At 39.6% G+C, this 18,909-nt stretch overlaps 1 protein-coding gene across 1 annotated transcript in view; it reads left to right on the top strand.

Moving 5' to 3' along the window:
• Positions 1-18,909, top strand: part of LOC132831048 (G protein-activated inward rectifier potassium channel 1-like) — a 57,560-nt gene that overhangs the window by 13,541 nt on the left and 25,110 nt on the right. Inside the window, exon 2 of the mRNA XM_060849100.1 lies at positions 7,905-8,121. Within this exon, the coding sequence (XP_060705083.1) occupies positions 7,905-8,121 (217 nt within the window). The remainder of the gene's footprint in view (positions 1-7,904; positions 8,122-18,909) is intronic.

The following is an 18,909-nucleotide window of genomic DNA, read 5'->3' as shown; positions in this document are numbered from 1 at the left end:
GAAATGTCTGGGAAAATGGATTTGTACATGATGGATTGGCTGGCCTGCCAGACCCATGTGACCGTTACCTCGGCTTTAATGATGTTACTTTTGTTTGTGGCAGCCATTGCATGAAATATTCTATCAGATGTATGAAGCTGACATACGGTCAATATTCAGAACTTTAAGAGCACCAGCTGCTATAAAGATACATTAAGGAAAGGTTAAAACTGCAGTCTGTAATTTTGTAGCATGGGTGAGATGAAATAGTATTGAATTTTCCACTCCCTGTTGTTTTGGAAATGGTCAAAAATCACACGACACCAGGTTATAGTCCAATTAAGTTAAAAATCACACGACACCAGGTTATAGTCCAATAAGTTTATTTGAAAACACAAGCCTTCAGAGCCTTATTCCTTCTTCAGGTGCTATGAAAGCAGACATGAGACAGAATTGGAATTTTCTCCACTCTCAATGGAAAAACTGTGAAAGAGCGATAATATTTGAACAAGGAGCTCAGCAACTTAGAATAGCTACTGTATTATCAGTACTGTGGGAAGATTATAGCAAGTTTGATTGCAGCCTAAATCTCACTGAGAATCCAGAGAGAAGAAATTTTGAAGACATAATTTCACCTTAACATTGCTAATATATTGTATATGATCAAGTTCACAGCTCAGGGAAAATAAAGCTGACAGCCTAGTGTGATAGGAAAAATAAAGATCTGTAGATCCAGATGGAAGACCTTATTCAAAATCGACTTAATTCAGCTGAACCAAGTCTAATGTGCAGATAGGTAACCCTATATTTACCATGAAGATACTTGCAGTATTTCACAAGAGGTGAAACTATTGACTGCTGAACAGATTAGGGAAGATCATTAGTTTGTTCTTATGGGTCTTGAATGTTTTCCTGGCGCATATCATCTCAAAATAGATGAGACTGTGGGAGCAGTTCAGTGTCTCATGGGAAGAGTTTCAGTTGCCTTTGGGGACAGCCTGAAAGAAATAATTAAGGAACTGATGGAGCCACCAACTGAGGAGAAGAAAGATCAGAAAGCAAAGAAATCACCACTTCAGCAGCTGGCAACTGGTGACACAGAAGTAAGATTAAAAGAGGAAATCATTACAGAATGATGAAAGATATAGTCGTGATCGAAAAAAAAACATAAAAGAAGGGGAAAAATTGCAATTGAATATGCTTGAAGTTAAGTATATAGGGTCACACACTGTCAGCAATAGGAATTTATTCAGATTCTGACAAGGTAAGAACTGTAGCAGAGATTCAACAACCAACAAGTCTGAAAAGAATGCAACAATTTTCTGGATTCATGAACATCTAACAAATTTCTTTGTTAGATTTTCATTAGACTATGAAAATTTCCTTCTTGCAAAGGAAGAACTAAAAGTAATTACCCTTCGATATTATTAGGCTGAATGTACCTAATGGGTTCTTTAAAGTCTGATCAAAATGAATAAAAAAGTCACATTGCACTTTAATATTTAGCAAATTCAATTGCTTAATCTACTTAATATACAATACAATACATTATATTTGAGACATATGCAAATTAATGAGTGAATCTATTAGCTTAAACTACATAATGTACAAATATATAAAAACAAATGGATCTCACAATGTCTTCTACCCATCAGAGATTTTAATGACAGTGGCACTTGGAGCCCTATCTCAGATTCCACGGCAAAGATCTCATAAACCCCAACCCGATGGTGAAAAGTCCAATGAATAGGGCAAAGTCCATCTCAATAATACAGTTCTGAATCCAAGATTATGTGCTGAATCCCCATTTCAAAAGGCTTTCAGTACTTTTCCAGACATTCCATTATGCAGAATCAAGTTGAAAGATTTCAACTCCGTGTTAGTTATATAAAAATATGGTTCCCACAGACAGCCAAGGTTATGCAGTTACCTCCTAGCCAAAACAGGTAGGTTATTTTTTTAACGCCAGGCCTATTTTCATTTATTTTTCCAATTTGCTTCATTTGCTCATTGCTAAGACCTTAATAATCCTTAATAATTAACATTTAAAGATTATGTTTGAACATATCTTTAAGTCCAAAACTGCGCACCAGGATGGTCTCAGGGCTCTCCACTTCTTCCTGGAGCAAAGGCCTGAACCATCTCCACCCACCGTCCTCCTCCACCTGGTCCAGCTCGTTCTCACCCTCAACAGCTTCCCTTTTAACTCTTCTCGATTTTTTCAGGTCAGAGGGGTTGCCATGGGTACCCGCATGGGCCCCAGCTATGCTCGTCTCTTTGAGGGGTATGTGGAACATTCCATGTTTCAGTTCTATTCTGGAACTGTCCCACAATTCTGTCTCTGATATATCAATGATATCATCAGTGCTACTTTCCTCTCTCATCCAGAACTGGAAGATTCATTGCTTTCGCTTCCAATTTCTACCCCATCCACACTTTCACCTGGTCGATCTCTAACTCCTCCCTTGCTTTCCACGACATCTCTGTTTCCATTTCTGGGGATAGAATGATTACTAATATCCACTATAAACTCACGGACTCCCACAGCTAACTGGGCTGTATGTCCTCACACCCTGCTTTCTGTATGGATTCCAATCCATTCTGCCAGTTTCTTTGTCTCCATCGCAAATGTTCTGCTGAGGCTGATTTCGACAAGGGAGCATCTGAAATGTCTACCTTCTTCCTTAACCAAGGATTCCCCCAGCATCGACATTAACAGGGCCCTCAACCGACTCCAATCTATCTCCTGCATTTCCACCCTCACCCCCGTCTTTTCCCTCCTGCAACAGCTATAGGGTGCCCCTTGTCCTTACCTATCATCCCAACAGCATCCACATCCAGAAGATCATCAGCACCATTTCTGCTGCCTCCAGCGAGATCCTACCACCAGACATATGTTCCCCTGTCCTCCCCTGGCCCACCTACCGCAGATGTTGTTCCTTCTGGAAGACCCTGGCACAAGCAGCAACTCCCTACACCACCATAGCTCAGTAACAGCAGTGTGTACTATCTACAAAAAGCACTGCAGAAATGCAGCAAAGATCCTCAGACAGCATGTTTTAAATCCACAACTACTTCCATCTAGCAGGAAAAGGGCAGCAGATATATGGGAGCACCACCGCCTTCAAGTTCCACTCTAAACCACTTACCATCCTGTATATTGCTGTTACTCTGCTGTCGCTATGTCAAAATCCTGGAATTCATCCTTAATGGCATTGTGGGTCAACCCACAGCAGATGGACTGCAGCAGTTGACAAAGGCAGCTCACCACCACCTTCTCAAAGACAGCTGGGAAGGGGAATAAATGCTGGCCAGCCAATGATGCCTGCATCCTCCAAATTATTTTTTTTAAATTAACTATCCAAAATTCCAATTTCCCCTAATTTTTCAGACCACCAATTCACGCCATCAAGATAAGCAAATCTTACTCAGAACTAAAGATTCATTCATATGTTACAACAATATTTGGAAGTACATTCTGGAGAGAAAATAAAATTCCAAGCCTAATAATTCAACCATAAAGTATTTGAACTCTCCCCTTAAACAAAATGCAACACACAAAATATAGCATTTTAAGGAAAAAGGAAATAAGTTATGCCATCTAAGTTAATTTCCTTTCTTTAATTGCTATCATATGACTGCAATCAATTCCAATGGGTATCTGTTTTTTACCAAGTCCTTAAAAAACTATAATTCCACATAAACACCCCCATAACATGGTTTTCTTTTACATAATCACTGATAGTTCCTTAAAGGAAAATCAGCTTAATGCCTGCCCAGATCTCAAACTCCAGAGAGGAGAATAAAGAAATGACATAAGACAGCATTTTGGCAGTCAAGGAATAAAAACCTACATAAACCACATCACAAAGAATTAACAGTTCAGAGACTATGGACACCGGAGGAATTCACATTCAGACGGAAACAATTTATTACCTCAATCAAACACAAAAGCTGGTCTCTCCTACAACCTTCCTTTACTCATAATGAGAGTGAGATGTCTAAATAACTTTACATTCAATGATTTACATTCCAGAACCAGCAGATTGAGTCCATCATCGTAGCATGATGTTGGTTGTCTGGTTTCCTACATGATTACCTATTATTCAACTCTTGGTCATGTTAGCTCAGTTTTATCTTGTCAAATTCTGCCTGTGGGTGGCCACTCTCAGGAGTCCATCACTCAGGACCTGTAGCTGCCTTGCCAAGCTAACTTTCAATGGTCCAAAAGGTCGTAACTATGCCATATAACTTCACACAGCTAAATCGCTGTCTACCCTTTGTTATAGTGTGAGCCAGTGGAATGAATAAATTAATTCACTCACTTGCAGCATCAAGGTAGTTCATTATAGATATCTCTCTCTTTCTCAATCAGCTGAAGATAATAAAGAGTCTACAGTGATTGGATTCACTTTCAAAGTTTCCCCCTTTTGTTATATTGGGCAATGGCCAACTTGAGCACCCTCTGCCAGCACAATCTTCTGCTGTTCTACTGCAGTCATCGCTGTCAGTCAGTGTACTGTCCACTTCCTTTGATTCTCACACCTCATGAGGTAATGTACAGAGGCTGGTCAGCAGAATCCACCTTTGGGCAGCACCTTTACTTTGTTTTGGAAAACCTACTCCCCCAGACAGTCCTTCCGGGTATGGAGTAGACACTTGGGAGTTTGCTCCAAATCCCCCAAAACTATGGGAACCCCAATCCAGCCAACCACCTTGCTAGCTCATCAAACCCATCATTTAGAGGACAACTCTGGGACTTGGAATGTTTCCCCAGCCACAATATCCTCCTTCTTGAACACTTTGCTCAGACTGTGCCAAGTGTATTGTTAGACTGAAAGTACCTTGCAGGTTCTTTATGGTATAATCAAAATGAAGACAAGAAGGTACATTTGTTCAAAGCAAATTTATTAACCTAAACTACTTAATATGGGAGTTGGGAAGTTATGTTGAGGGTGTACAGGACATGGAGTCCTTTTCTGGAATACTGTGTCCAGTTCAGGTCACCCAGTTATAGGAAGGATAATGTCAAGCTAGAGAGGGTTCAGACAAGTTTAGGAGGATGTTGCAGGGTACGGAAGGTTTGAGTTATAAGGAAAGGCTGCATAGGCCGGGATATTCTTCACTGGAACTTAGGAGCCATTGTGTCATAGAGATGCACAGCAGGCACTTTGGTCCAACCCTCCATGCTGACCAGATATCCCAACCTATATCGAGTCCCATTTGCCAGTTCTTGGCCCATATCACTCTAATCACTCCCTACTTACATATCTATCCAGAAGCCTTTTAAATGTTGTAATTGTACCAGTCTCCACCACTGCCTCTGGCAGCTCACTCCATACATGCACCACCCTCTGTGTGAAAAAGTTACCCCTTAAGTTCCTTGTAAATCTTTCCCCTCTCACCCAAAACCTATGCCCTCTAGTTCTAGACTCTCCCACCCCTGGGAAAAGACCTTGTATATTTATCCTATCCATGCCCCTCATGATTTTGTAAACCTCTATAAGGTCACCCCTCATTCTCCGACACTCCAGGAAAAACAGCCCCAGCTTGTTCAGCCTCTCCCTATAACTCTCCCTATAGCTCAAATCCTTAACCCTGGCAACATTCTGGTCAATCTTTTCTGAACTGTTTCAAGTTTCATAACACCCTTCTGATAGGAAGGAAACCAGAATTGCCAAAAGTGGCAATATTCCAAAAGTGGCTTAACCAATGTCCTGTGTTGAGAGGGGGAGGCAGAAGGTGTGGTGCTGGAAAGGCACAGCTGGTCAGGCAGCATTTGCGGAGCAGGAGAGTCGACATTTCAAGCATAAGCTCTTTATCAGGAATGTCATTGCTGATGAAGAGCTTATGCTTGAAACATTGACTTCCCTGCTCCTCGGATTCTGGCTGACCTGCTGTGTTTTTCCAGCACCACACTTTTTGACTCTGTTCTCCAGCATCTGCGGTGCTCATTTTCTCCCTGTGTTCTGAGGCAACCTGAAAGAAGTCTATAAATTAAATTAATGAGAGATATAGCTAGTGTTAATGGTAATTGGAGATTTCAAGACTAGGGGGTACATTTTAAGCTGGGAGGAGAGAAATTTATAAAAGGCCAAAGTGGCATGTTGTTTATAGAGAAGGTGGTTCGCATATGGAACGAACTTCCTGAGGAAGTGATGGATGGAGGTACAGTTATAACATTTAAAAGACATTTGGATAGATACATAAATAGGAAAGGTTTAGAGGGATATAGGCCAGGATTCCAAGCTAGTTTAGTTTGGGATTATATTCTGCATGGACTAGTTGGACTGATAGGTCTGTTTCCACGTTGCATGACTCTATGGCTCTATGCAAACCAATGAGTAAATCTATAGTTTAAACTACATAATATAAACAAGTGAGTCTCACACTGCCTTCTATCCATCAGAGATTTTAATGAGTGGCACTCGGAACCCTATCTCCGATTCCATAGCAAGGATCTCACGAACCCCAATCTGATGGTGAAAAGTCCAATAAACGAGGCAAAGTCCCTGAATCTAAGGTTACATGCTGAATCACCATTTCAGACTACTTTCAGTACCTTTCCAGATATTCCATTGTGCAGAAACAAGTTGAAAGATTTCCAGGTGACTCCCTTAAAGCATGATTCCTATAAACAATCAAGGTTATGTATTTTCCTCTGAGCCAAAGTAGGCGTTTTTTTTTACACCAGGCCTGTTTTCACGTATTTTTCCACTTTGCTTCAATTGCTCATTGCCATAAACAATGAAACCCTTACTGATTAACCCTTCATGATCTGGTTTGAAGATATTTTTAAGCCCAACACTACACACTCAAATAAAAAGTAACTAGCAACAACAGCTCAACATGTTGTGGAAATGCCAACCAGCAGGAATATTGAAGTAAATTACACTCAAGTAATTTAGTGAGTTTGAGAAAATTGGTAGCTCAGGTTAAGGTTCTGGATATAAATTTGCTCACTGAGCTGGAAGGTTCATTTTCAGATGTTTCATCACCATATGAAATAACATCATCAGTGAGCATCCAGTGTTATGACACACTTTTTGTTTATATGTTTAGGTTTCATTGGGTTGGTGGTGTCATTTCCTGTGATGATGTCATTTCCTGAAAATCAATTTTATGAAAACCACCAATCCAAGGAAACCTAAACACATAATTAGAAAGTGGGTCATAACAATAGTGCTTCACCGGAGGCTCACTAATGATATTGCCTAGTGTGGTGATGAAGCACCTGAAAATGAACCTTCCAGTTCAGCGGGTAAACTTATATCCAGAACAAAGTAATTTGCTCTGTTTACTCACACCTTGGGAACAATGCTCCCAAGGGAATGAACATTACTTTTGGAATGAGTAACTCCTGTACAAATTGATAATAAGAACTTATATGTGTATTAGAGAAATAACTGAACACTTTGGAAACAATGAATGATTACTTGTGCAGATACTGATGAAAGTGGGGTTGACTGAATGCCAATTGCTTTGTTTTCTATGAGACATGTAGCAACATGGTGTAACCTATAACTACAAATGACTTTGGAAAAATTCATTTGTGCATAATGTGCTGAATGGCTCTCCATAGTGATGTGACCGTCATCTCTGCACTGTTGCTTCGACTTCTGTTTGAGGCAGCTATTAAATACATTGCATGAAAGATAGATGAAAATTATAGAATTCTTGAGGCTGGCAGCTGTTCTTGTGTTACGATAAATTGATTTGTTGTAGTTATTGATTGTTGGAACATGAGCAAATTTGGATATTTGTGTTTTAGAGGTTCTTAATAGTCCACAGATCTGAGTATACGTGAAATTATGTATTCTTAATGTAGTGTATGTGAAAACTTAGGAAAATGCTTAATGAGCAAACTGGAACAATACAAAGAACGAACTCCAGATTTAATTTTACCTTCTCTCTCTCTTCTTCAGTCCAGGCAGACCCCAGAAGGAGAGTTCCTGCCCTTGGATCAATGTGAGTTGGATGTGGGATTTGGGACTGGAGCAGACCAACTGTTTCTGGTTTCCCCTCTGACTATCTGTCATGAAATCAATCCGAAAAGTCCCTTCTTTGACCTGTCTCAGCGATCATTGAGAAGTGACCAGTTTGAAATTGTGGTGATTCTGGAGGGAATTGTTGAGACCACTGGTAAGTCTACGTGTATTTCTAGGCAGCATTGAGCTGTTTCATTCCTTCCTTACCTTTCAAATAACCCAGAAAGTTACGTTTTAACAAACTCCCTGAACTTTTACATGACAATGTCTATCCCATTACAGGCTGTTTCTCCCTTGTTCCCTTTCATTTTGGAAGCTAATTAACTCTGCTTTTTTGTGCTGATGGCTGGAGAAGATTTTCTAGTGCCTTTGCTACTGCATAATTTGAAAGGAGCACATTAATGTTCTTGTTCTTTGCCACTCCTACCCTTTTGAAAGTACTTAATTAAGTTTACAATACTGTTAAGACAAACAGGAACTTTCTACTGCTCTGATGCAATACAGCAATGTAGCATAACATTGTATCAGCAAAGACTCCATCAGTTTGGGATATCTAAAGTTTGGAGATGATGATAAGTAATTGAATGCCTAGTATGTTTGTATCAAATATTTTTACTCTGTGTTTTGGACTGGAAACTTCTGATAGCATTTTAGTAAGTGCTCATAGAGTAATTATCAATGTCCAGGAATTCCAGACCTCAACCTGTTGTGCGATGGCAAAGCATCACCACAAGGGAATCTAATGACTCAAGGACACATCCCACCATTGTTTATATCATGACAATTTTCTGAAAAAATGTATTGACCTCTGTAATTCCTCAGTGTAAATGTCTACAATAATATCAAACTTACAAACTGAATGCCCCTAGATATTTTCACAAGTTTCATCAAAAATATCTGCAGAATTATTGCTTCAGACAGGGAGAAGAAATGAATACTTACATTTATATAATGCCTATCTCAGGATGTCTCAAATAAATTTACAGTCAAAGATTTAAAGTATGTTTTGATAGTGGGCAATATGGACAATGAAATGTTAACTTCCATCATTTGATTGTTATAACCAAGACCTTTTAATGGACTTAAATAATCTCAGGAAAAGCACAAAATCTGTCCAAAAATAGTGCTGTGGTCACCTGATTACAGATGAAGCAAATGCAGGGGACTAATGTGTAATAAATTAACCTGTCTGCACTGAAATTACAGATTTATGTAACAATGGCATGGTGGCCCAGTGGTCAGCACTGCTGCCTCATAGCACCAGGGTCCCAGCTTCGATTCCAGCCTCGGATGACTGTCTGTGTAGAGTTTGCACATTCTCCTTGTGTCTGTATTGGTTTCCTCATACAATCCAAAGATGTGCGGGCCAAGTGAATTAGCCATGCTAAATTGCACATAGTGTAAGGTGCGTTAGTCAGAGGGAAATGGGTTACTTTTCGGAGAGCCAGTGTGGATTTGTGGGGCCGAAGGGCCTGTTTCTGCACTGTGGGGAATCTAATCTAAAAACATCAAAACCAAGCCACTGAGTCAGCATCAAGAAATTTATATCTATTTTAGTTCACACTTCTATGGTATTTTAAGAAATAGAAAATAAATAGCTCCCTTGCCAGTTGGCTAGCTTGGGAAGACAATGGAGCCAGACTTGGAAGTAAATAAACAAATTTTACATATTTCAGGAGTTGTTTTTTTGAGCAATACAGCAGAGAGAAGGCAAATAAATTTGTGACAAGATGAGCTACATGTCTGTCTCTGTGTTTCTTTCAAGCTCTTAGAATACAACACCTCATTAAAAAGCAAATTGGGGAAACAATGATTCACTGAGAACTCAAAGGTAACCATAGATTCTGCAACTGCTAGGGATATAAATCAATAATTAAGTATCTATGGTTTCTTAAACCTCTAAAGGACATTTAAACTGCATAGCCAGTATTCTTTCCAGCTGAACAACACACTTTTTTTAAACGTATTAACTGACTTTTGTCTGCATTTGATTTTGTATCTTATCATTTTTTTTCTCCTGGCTAATGGGTAATAAAATTCCTCTTTCTTTCACTCGTAATTGATTCATTCAATTTGAACTAGTTAACTACATGTTTTAATTGAAGTGTGGTAGCTGATCATTAAAAAGAAACAAAAATATTTGATGCGACTGAAAGAGAAGTGTTAAAAGAGGGGAGCTGAATCTTATTTGGTTATAACCAGTATAATGTACTGGTATGTGTAGAATTGTATCATGTTGTATTTTGTAATTTACAAGCAATTTAATTTTACAAGCTGTTTTCTGCTGTTTTCTACCAAAGTGATTTGTCCAGCAGCCAATTTGAACTCTGCTGCTGATATAAGTGTTACCAAATCCTCTATCCACAAAATGACTGTGTGCATCTCACAGGAAGTATTCCAGTGAGGTGTTGCCGAGAGCCAAGCCTTGTCTTATGAAGAAATTAGGTTTTTCTGCTGGACAACAGCAGCTTTTCCATTTTGCTCCTGCCTATCTAGTCACATGAATGGGCGTAGATAAAAAAAACTTCAAATACAGTAATTCACCATAATCAATGTCAATTTGAAGGATGAGATTGCTCTCCTCCATTTTACCAGTACAGTGTTGGCTGTTAATACTGTACACATTCACTGTAACTATTTATTTTCTAAGAAATAATTGCTGCCTAGATTTGTATGAGAACGGGCAACCCTCAGTCTGCAATCGATTGTTTGTCATCTTAGCCCAGGTCTAATTTTAATTCTCAAAGTGGGTGGTTTTTAAATGGGTTGTAAAATCAGACTCCGGCCTGTTGCATCTCAGGTCATTTAAGGAGCTAAACCCACCTACATGTTTGGAATATATTAGGGACTGTGTTACTTCTTATTGAGAATTAATGTGAAAATGTAAAATGAGAGCAGTGTAAAATACTGTACAAGTGGAGTTCTGAAAAATAGAACTCACCAATTGCACTTTCCTTACTCAAACGTTTTGGAAAACAGTGCAATTTAAAGCAATGACATGAGTTCATGTTCAAGCTTCTTTATTTGCTAATTATAATATAATACCAATGGTCATGCAAACTTGCAGAGAACGAATTGGGAAAAGTTATACTCATCAAAACTCTGTTGCAATTACTTTTTTGAACCTGAGGTAGGCACAAAGCAGCACTGTAAATGCAACTACTATGAGTTCACTATGTAGTAGAGCCTGGTGAATGGAGCAGGTCAGGTACGCAGGTAAAGAATGGGTGCAAGGTCTCATTCATCTGGGAATTATTATAAAACAGCAATCTCCTTAAGGCTCCCAGAAAGTTTTGTTTCAGTCCAGTGGCATCTTGTGCATCTAATTTGAGGTACAGCTTTTCAATTTGAATTAGGGTACCAACATTTACCAACAGGACCCAATCTTGCCTGTATTGGGAGTAAACAACCTCACATTGATCCCTGCTGACTTTTGACAAAGGGTATCGTAGGGTAAGCTGCCAACCAATCAGAGGCACGTGGGAATCTTGCTGAAGGGTCAATTTGAGGTCCCCTGGAACTGCAGGAACTGGAGCCAGCCATTGCAGCTAAGGGAGAAGGAGTTGCCTGACCCCAACATGCTGCACTAACAAACTAACTTGGAACTTCTTAAATATTTGAAAAATACTAGGCACACATGATGGATCATTGTTGTAGAGGGAGACCTCTTTCACAGGACAGTCTGTGGCTGCAGCTATGATCACATAGGATGGGGGTAGAGAGATGGGCCTCAAAGTCACCTTCAAGCCTGCTTTCCTATTCTGATGTCAAGAGGACCCATTCAGACAGCTACTTTGCTTGTAACATCACACAAAATCTGCGATTGATCCCAATTCGCCTTTGATCATTGGTTTGTAAGAAACTTAGCAAGCTGTCCACAGCTTGCTTTATCCCTGATAGGGGCTCCTCTGATGCAGTAATATTGTCCCTACTTCTGGACCAGGAGGTCTGTCTTCAGATCTCACCTGGTGAAGAAGTCATATCACCTCTAAGCAGGTTGATTAGAAAATATTGGATTTATCCCTGACCTGGCCTTTCTGAAAGTGGTTCCAGAACAGGAGCTTGGTGACAAACTAATCAGAAGTACTGTTATTTTCACTGACTCCACTGGTCTCTGAAAATACTGCCATTGTAAATCCCAGCAGTGATAGTGTTCTAATTTCCAAAGGGATTTTCTTTTAAGAATTAATTTTTATTCATAATTGAGATGTATACAGAGCGGTTAAATTTAGGGTTCGAGTCTTTGAGGATCTCAAAGTCAAACAACTGACCTTCAGCTGGAAGAAGCTGATTAGTCTGCTCTGCCCATTACCTACCACCATTATCTATAAATTCTCCTTCTGTCTTTCTCCCAATAAAAGGCACAAAATCCATTTTTTACATTTTATTTAGCTTGTAGTTTTAAAGAATAATTGCCTGCTTTATTGTGTCAACTGTGTTTTCTAATTCTTATGATCAGGCCATAAAGAAAACATTTTTATGATCTGTTTTATATTCTCTCTGTGAGTGTTAATCCTCCTCATGACTGATCTAATAATCCTCCTCATGACTGAACTGATAACCCTCAACTCCACTTTTCTGCCTTTTCTCCAGGACCCTTGCTTCCCATACTGATTAAAAATCTCAGCCTTGAATGTATTTAACCATCTGACCTCTACGATAAAGAATTCTACAAATTCATGATCCCCTGAGAAAAGAAATTCCTCATCATCTCTTTCTTAAATGGATGATCCTTTACTTTGAGATTGTCCCCTCTGATGCTAGACTTTCCCCCAAGGGAAACAACCTTTCTGCATCTATCCCTGCCAGCTCCTCCAGAAACCTTATATTTGGGTGTAGAATCTTCAAAAATCTGATCTCGACTTGCCTTTAGCTCACCCACATTTGACCTTAATTGTTGGAGGACAAAGGACACACTACTAATTAACTTTGGAACTTTAAATACATGCTTCACTTGCATTCACCATTTTGAATTTAATTGTAGAAGTCAAGTTCTCACAAAACTTAGGAAACTGGACAGCTAGAGAGTGTCACTACAATTTTTTTATTCATTTGTGGGACTTGAGATTGCTGGCCGGCATTGAAGGCCCATCCCTATTTGCCCTTGAGAAGGTGGTGGTGAGCTGCCTTCTTGAAACACTGCAGTCCACTTGCTGTCGGTTGACCCACAATGTTGGTAGGGAGAGAATTCCAGGATTTTGACCCAACGACTGTGAAGGAATGACAATATATTTCTAAATCAGGGTGGTGAGTGGCTAGGAGGGAAACCTCAATGTGGTGGTGTTCCCAAATACCTGCTGCCCTTGTCCTTCTAGGTGGAAGTGGTCATGGATTTGGAAGGTGCTATCTAAGGATCTTTGGTGAATTTTGCAATGTGAAACACTAATTGTGCCTGCTCTTTGACTCTATGCCCCATTCATAACAACTAGAATGCTACATAATTTTCTAACAGTTCTCTATATGTTCTACAACCTTTAATGATTTATGTGCTTAAATGTTCAGGTCTCTCTGAGTGTCTCTATGTGTTCTTTAGAACAGTATCCTTTATTTTGTTCCATTTTTCCCTATTCTATGTAGCAAAGTGTAAGCACTCACAGTTCTCTAACTGAAATTAATTTGCCACCTATCTTCCCACTCCACCAACATCTTTGCTAGTTTACATCCTCTTCATGGTTTACAATACTTCCAAGTTTTGTGTTACTTCAAAATTTGAAATTGTCCCCTACACAGCAAAATATAGATCATTGTTTTATTGACAGAAAAAGCAAAGGTCCCACTACTAACCCCTGGGTAACAGAATCCATAGGTAAGCCTCTTAGTTCTAAGTTAGAAAGGTATGGATTTTAAGAGGTATGGATTGGTCACGTAATGTGATGTGACCCTCCAATGTTGTGCTGTATTGTTGGAGACAAACTGCTTTTGGAAGAAATGCGAGTCTGTCAAGTCAATGTTAAAAGATCCAACGTCACTACAAGAAGAGCAATCCCAGATAATACACCGTCCTATGGAAAGAGTATCAAAATGAGTGTTTCACCTCATTGATGTTTGTAGTTCCACCAGCAAGTAGTTAAGGCCCCATTATCTGCAAAGCCATTACCCTTTGAAGAAATGATTGTCCCAAAGCTATACAGGGCTATGTCCAAGCACGTACACTAGTGTTAAGTTTGCCTTTGCCATTGACTTCATTTGGGTTTGCGGATATAGGAATGAGCAATTGATTAACAATTACCAATGCAGAATGTCACAAGATTTAATCTGATAGAATGCCAGACCAAAAGATATCTTGGGTCCCTCTCTGGCCCAAAGAAAAGTGGAGCTCCCACATCCTCTACTGAAGGTTGAGGATGCGGGTGTCCTGGAGCAGGTATTTAAATTGAAAGTGAGGGATATTGTTCATTGTCTGTGGGAGTTTAGCTGGTACTTTGGCTTTGACCTCTGAGGTGGTCCCAATCAGTGCCATCCCTAAAACTGTACATCTCTTGCTTCTTGACATTGGCCTCTGATGTTACTCCAGATCTGTGAGGGGAACAAAGTGGGTTAGTGCACTGGATCTTGCTCCTCTGATATAAATGCCCTTGCAAATTCTGTATGGATGATCTTATCTTTACCAAACCCGACAGGTGTTGACAATACAGGTTGGGGCTAGTTTGTTTCTCAACTTTAATTACGAGCACTACAGACCTGCTGATGTTGATTTGACAGAAAAATCTTCTCAAAATAAAGGCATATACTGTCATTTGGATGTATTTTCTCCTCTAAGAAGGTCTTAGGTTCCAACTTGATTCCTGGAAATGTGCACAATATGTACACTGAAACTCCCATTGCAATGCTGGGTGCTTTTCAGGGAAGTCAGAAATCCTACTGAGCAAAGATCTGGTCTGGGAACCTCCAAAAAATCCTCAACTCCATTGAGTCAGAAACTTTGGATGATTCTGACTTGAATAGTCAGCTAGGAAATGTTAGAGAAATAAATACCTGTTGTAACTCCTGGCTATCTATTAGACTAAACCTCCCAGCTTGGGTCATCACTGATTACTCCACAACAACTCTTCTGACTCCCATATACAAACAGCACTAAACCTCAAACTTAATCCTGTTGCATTCCTGATCCGACTCCTGACTACCCTCCAATTCCTACCTCAACCTGACCCCTGCTGTCCACAATTTCAATATCTCCTGTTCTCCCTTCCATCCAATCTCAGACCCTACCTTCTCTGGATTCCTTCCTGGCACCCATCAGCCACCCACCCTCCCAACATCTAACCCATCACATGTTCCTCCCAGTAGATCATACTTAACCCCCCCATAATCCCTCCCACCAGATCTAAATTGACCCAACTTCCACACCCTTGAGATAGGCCCCCTGACCAGATCCAATTCCCTCTTTCTTCAACTGGACTTGCACCGACATCCCCAATAATCCTTCTGACCTTATCCCTTGTCCATCCTAAGATCTCACCTAATTATGTTTCACCTTACCTCTTCCACCCAACAGCTAAACATCCCTTCAGCCCCGTGGCATTAGTACCATTCACATCCCATGCATCTTACCACCCACCAATCTAATAAGTCTATCCACCCCGGAAATTTGTTTCCCCATCCACCTCCCCCTCCTTCACCTACCTCCTCACCCACCCGAAATCCTATCCCAACCTTCACTTGTCTTTCATTCCTACCTTCATTCAGTAGCTGAAGTCAAAGTGACTTCAGGACCTATGAAATTATGCTTCAGCAATTGCTGAAAAAGAAAGGCATGATTTCAGCGTCAATCCTCTTTGGGGTCTTCTGGTTTTAACATGCTACTTCTACTGGGAAGACTCATGCATTTGGACGTTTGCCTGAAAAAATTCCTCCTGTGGTGAGTGGGCAATGTTTAGTCTGATCAGGATGGGAAATAGTAATTCTGACTCAGATCAGAAGACTCAAGCCATAATATTAAGGCCTGTGCAGACAGGCGCAATGGAAACAAAGGAAGAACATCCATGGGCTTATGAATTAATCCACTATCTTCTGAGGTAAAGCTATGACTGAGACTGCTCAAACTGGCATGTAACTCCAGAATCAAAAAGAGTGAGAAATAATAACAGCAAGTTACACCTTGGGCTGACGAATCCTCACTATCCATTAAAAAAATCAATGGAGGTTCTGCAGAAAACTCAGAGAAACAACGGAAAAGAGAGGTATGTCAAAATGTTTTATGCTTTAACTTAAACAGAAATAAATCAGCCTAACTTAATCTGCAGGGTCGCATAATATAGAATGAAACATAAAAAGTGAAAGTAAGTGGGACTAAATTAGGTTAGGATATCTGTTTGGCATGGAAGAGTTGGACCGAAGGGTCTGTTACCATACTGTACATCTCTACCACTCTATGACTAAGCGTTGAAGATCATTTCTACAATCTAGGGTCGAATTCCTCTCGCGCATTTTCTTTTCATGTTTGCGAATGGATCTAATCCTGATTGAGAAAAAGGGCATGTTAATAATTTACTGCATGTGCAAATTAGCCAACAGTTCAAGCAGTTAAAAGATAGGCCTTTATTAATTATTAGGATTTGATGGTAAATTTATTACACTACATCGTGGCTTTTCATTAATAATCTGTCACCAACCTTATAACTTTAAGAATTAACTACATTAGCATGGTCATTGCTGTCTGTTGATTAAGAGTGTAAGCTCCCTATTAACAACATGATAATTATTAATTCCTTTGACCCTCTTGTGGCACAGTGGTATGTTGCTGTCCCTGAGCCAAGAGACTTGGGTTCAAGTCTCACTTGCTCCAAAGATGTGTTATAACAACTCTGGACAGGCTAATTAGAAAAACAGGTTATTCATTTCTTGCCAATCAGGCTCAGAAAATAACCAAATTAAAATGATAAATTGTATTCTTGAATGCAATAAATTGTTAGAAGTGTTAAAATTATCAAATTTAAAATACTTTGCTTTTTTTTTCCTTTTGGGCTTTTATTCTCTCTTCACCTAATCATTCCTTCCCTTCCTATTTCTCATTCTGGGTTTGATTTGGCTCTCCTCCACCCTGCTTATCCTTTGTTCCTCTGTATCTTCCTCAATCTTTGTACCTTATTGGTGAAGACATAAACTGTTGATCCACGTGTTCCCTGAGATGATCCCAGATGCCAAATTGCCTTTGCTGCATCGTAATCATTTCACACCTTCAACAAATTACATTGCAAGAAAAATCTTCAAGCTGTAAGATGCAGATGCAATTCTAACTAATGACATGTACCATTCGATGCCCATTCTACCTTTGTTGGGTTGAAACTATACTCAGAGGAAATACTCACTCTCAAATAATAGTTAACCCTGAGAGTCCAGTGCTCTTGCCATTCACAATCTGCTTTTCCAACAAAATGTTGCATCATTATACTGCTGGTTACAGCATGCCTACAATATAACCTACTGATCAGTGTAATAAATTATAATCAGTTTGTTATCTGCTGAAAGTTCTATTGTTGTCTGAATAATGCAGAAAGAGATCTAACAGTGCCCAGTGCAAAATGCTATTACCTTTTATGTGTACTAAATTGCTGTTGAACTACATTTTGTATATTTGCTAACCTGGGGCCTCAATGAAACTTTATCAACTGCAACCTAAAGACTATAATACAGAGAAAATTACTCCTTTCATGCCACAAAGAATAACAGACGACTGTTAAAGTGAACAAGGTTGCTTAGAGCCAAGGATCCAGTGATGTTGGTGAATGACTTGAGACTAGCTCTGACCATCTACAAGGCCAGACAGTATGATTGAATTATTACATTGTAAGTTGTAACGTAGAGGAGGACTCATAGTTCAGTCTCTGCTTCTGAGCCAGAAGGTCCAGCTTCAAGTGCTTCTCAAGGACTTGACTAAGCAATGCGTATTCATTTCATGGTCACATATTTTGGATATCAATCACAAATTTTTGGCAATGGTCGGTGGGGAAATTCTTGATCAGCCTTGTGATGGAAAGAATTTGGAGATCTACCATCACTCGCTACAATTCCAGCCTCCAGGCTACAACATGCGTGCAAAAATGTATGTTGCCATAGCAATTCAAATTCATTGGTAGGCTGATTGGCTCAGTTGGCTGCACATCCAGCATGGACTAAATTGGTAGCAAGTGCAAAGGTTTCAATCCCTGTCCGATTAGGATGTATTCTGACACACCTCCTTGATGTACCTGTGGTGGACATTGTGGTGGACAAAGGAGTCAAGGAGAACAGCATGCAGCCATATTACATGTAAGTAAAAGTTTGCACAGGAATTCATCTCCAGCAATAAATTGCAACAAATCATAACCAATCAATCCATAAATGTGTGGAAAAAAAGGCAAGGAGAAAAGAATAAAGTTACCTTCTAGTATTCACTTCTGAGGTAACATTGAATGGTCATTAAGAAAGTTAAATACAAATCAAACAGTTGCTCACATAGAGAAAGTTCCAGTAACAACATTAATTAACCTCTGACTGAGATCAAGACCAATTTAAAGTATTTTTCACTGGCAATGCTTGGGTGGAGGCTTTAAAAAGTCAGGTTAGCAGTTGAACATTGCAACCATGCTTTATATCCATGGCATGACAGAACTTCAGCTGGTACATATAATAGTCATGGCTACTACTTCTGCCATATGTGAAAGTTATTTTGTAAATGAGACCTGCAAAATCTGTTAGATTTTCACCAGATATTTGAAAAAAAAAAGCTGTTACAAAATCCATTATTTTTGTATCCCTTTGTTTTTAACGGGTTGGCACTCTATCAAGATTGTAACGTTTAAGCACAATGTGTTTCAGAAACAGAAACATTCATTCCTGCTTTGTAACAAGGGCAAAGCTCAGAGAATGTTGATAGGTCATCCAAATGGTCAATGCACAGCGGCTCAAGGGTAAGAGTCAGTTTTAGTCAGTGAGAGAGTATCAGATAGTAACTCACCATTGG

Source organism: Hemiscyllium ocellatum, chromosome 32 (genome assembly GCF_020745735.1).
Source record: "Hemiscyllium ocellatum isolate sHemOce1 chromosome 32, sHemOce1.pat.X.cur, whole genome shotgun sequence".
Lineage (NCBI taxonomy): Eukaryota > Metazoa > Chordata > Chondrichthyes > Orectolobiformes > Hemiscylliidae > Hemiscyllium > Hemiscyllium ocellatum.
This window is presented reverse-complemented; position numbering and strand designations above follow the sequence as displayed.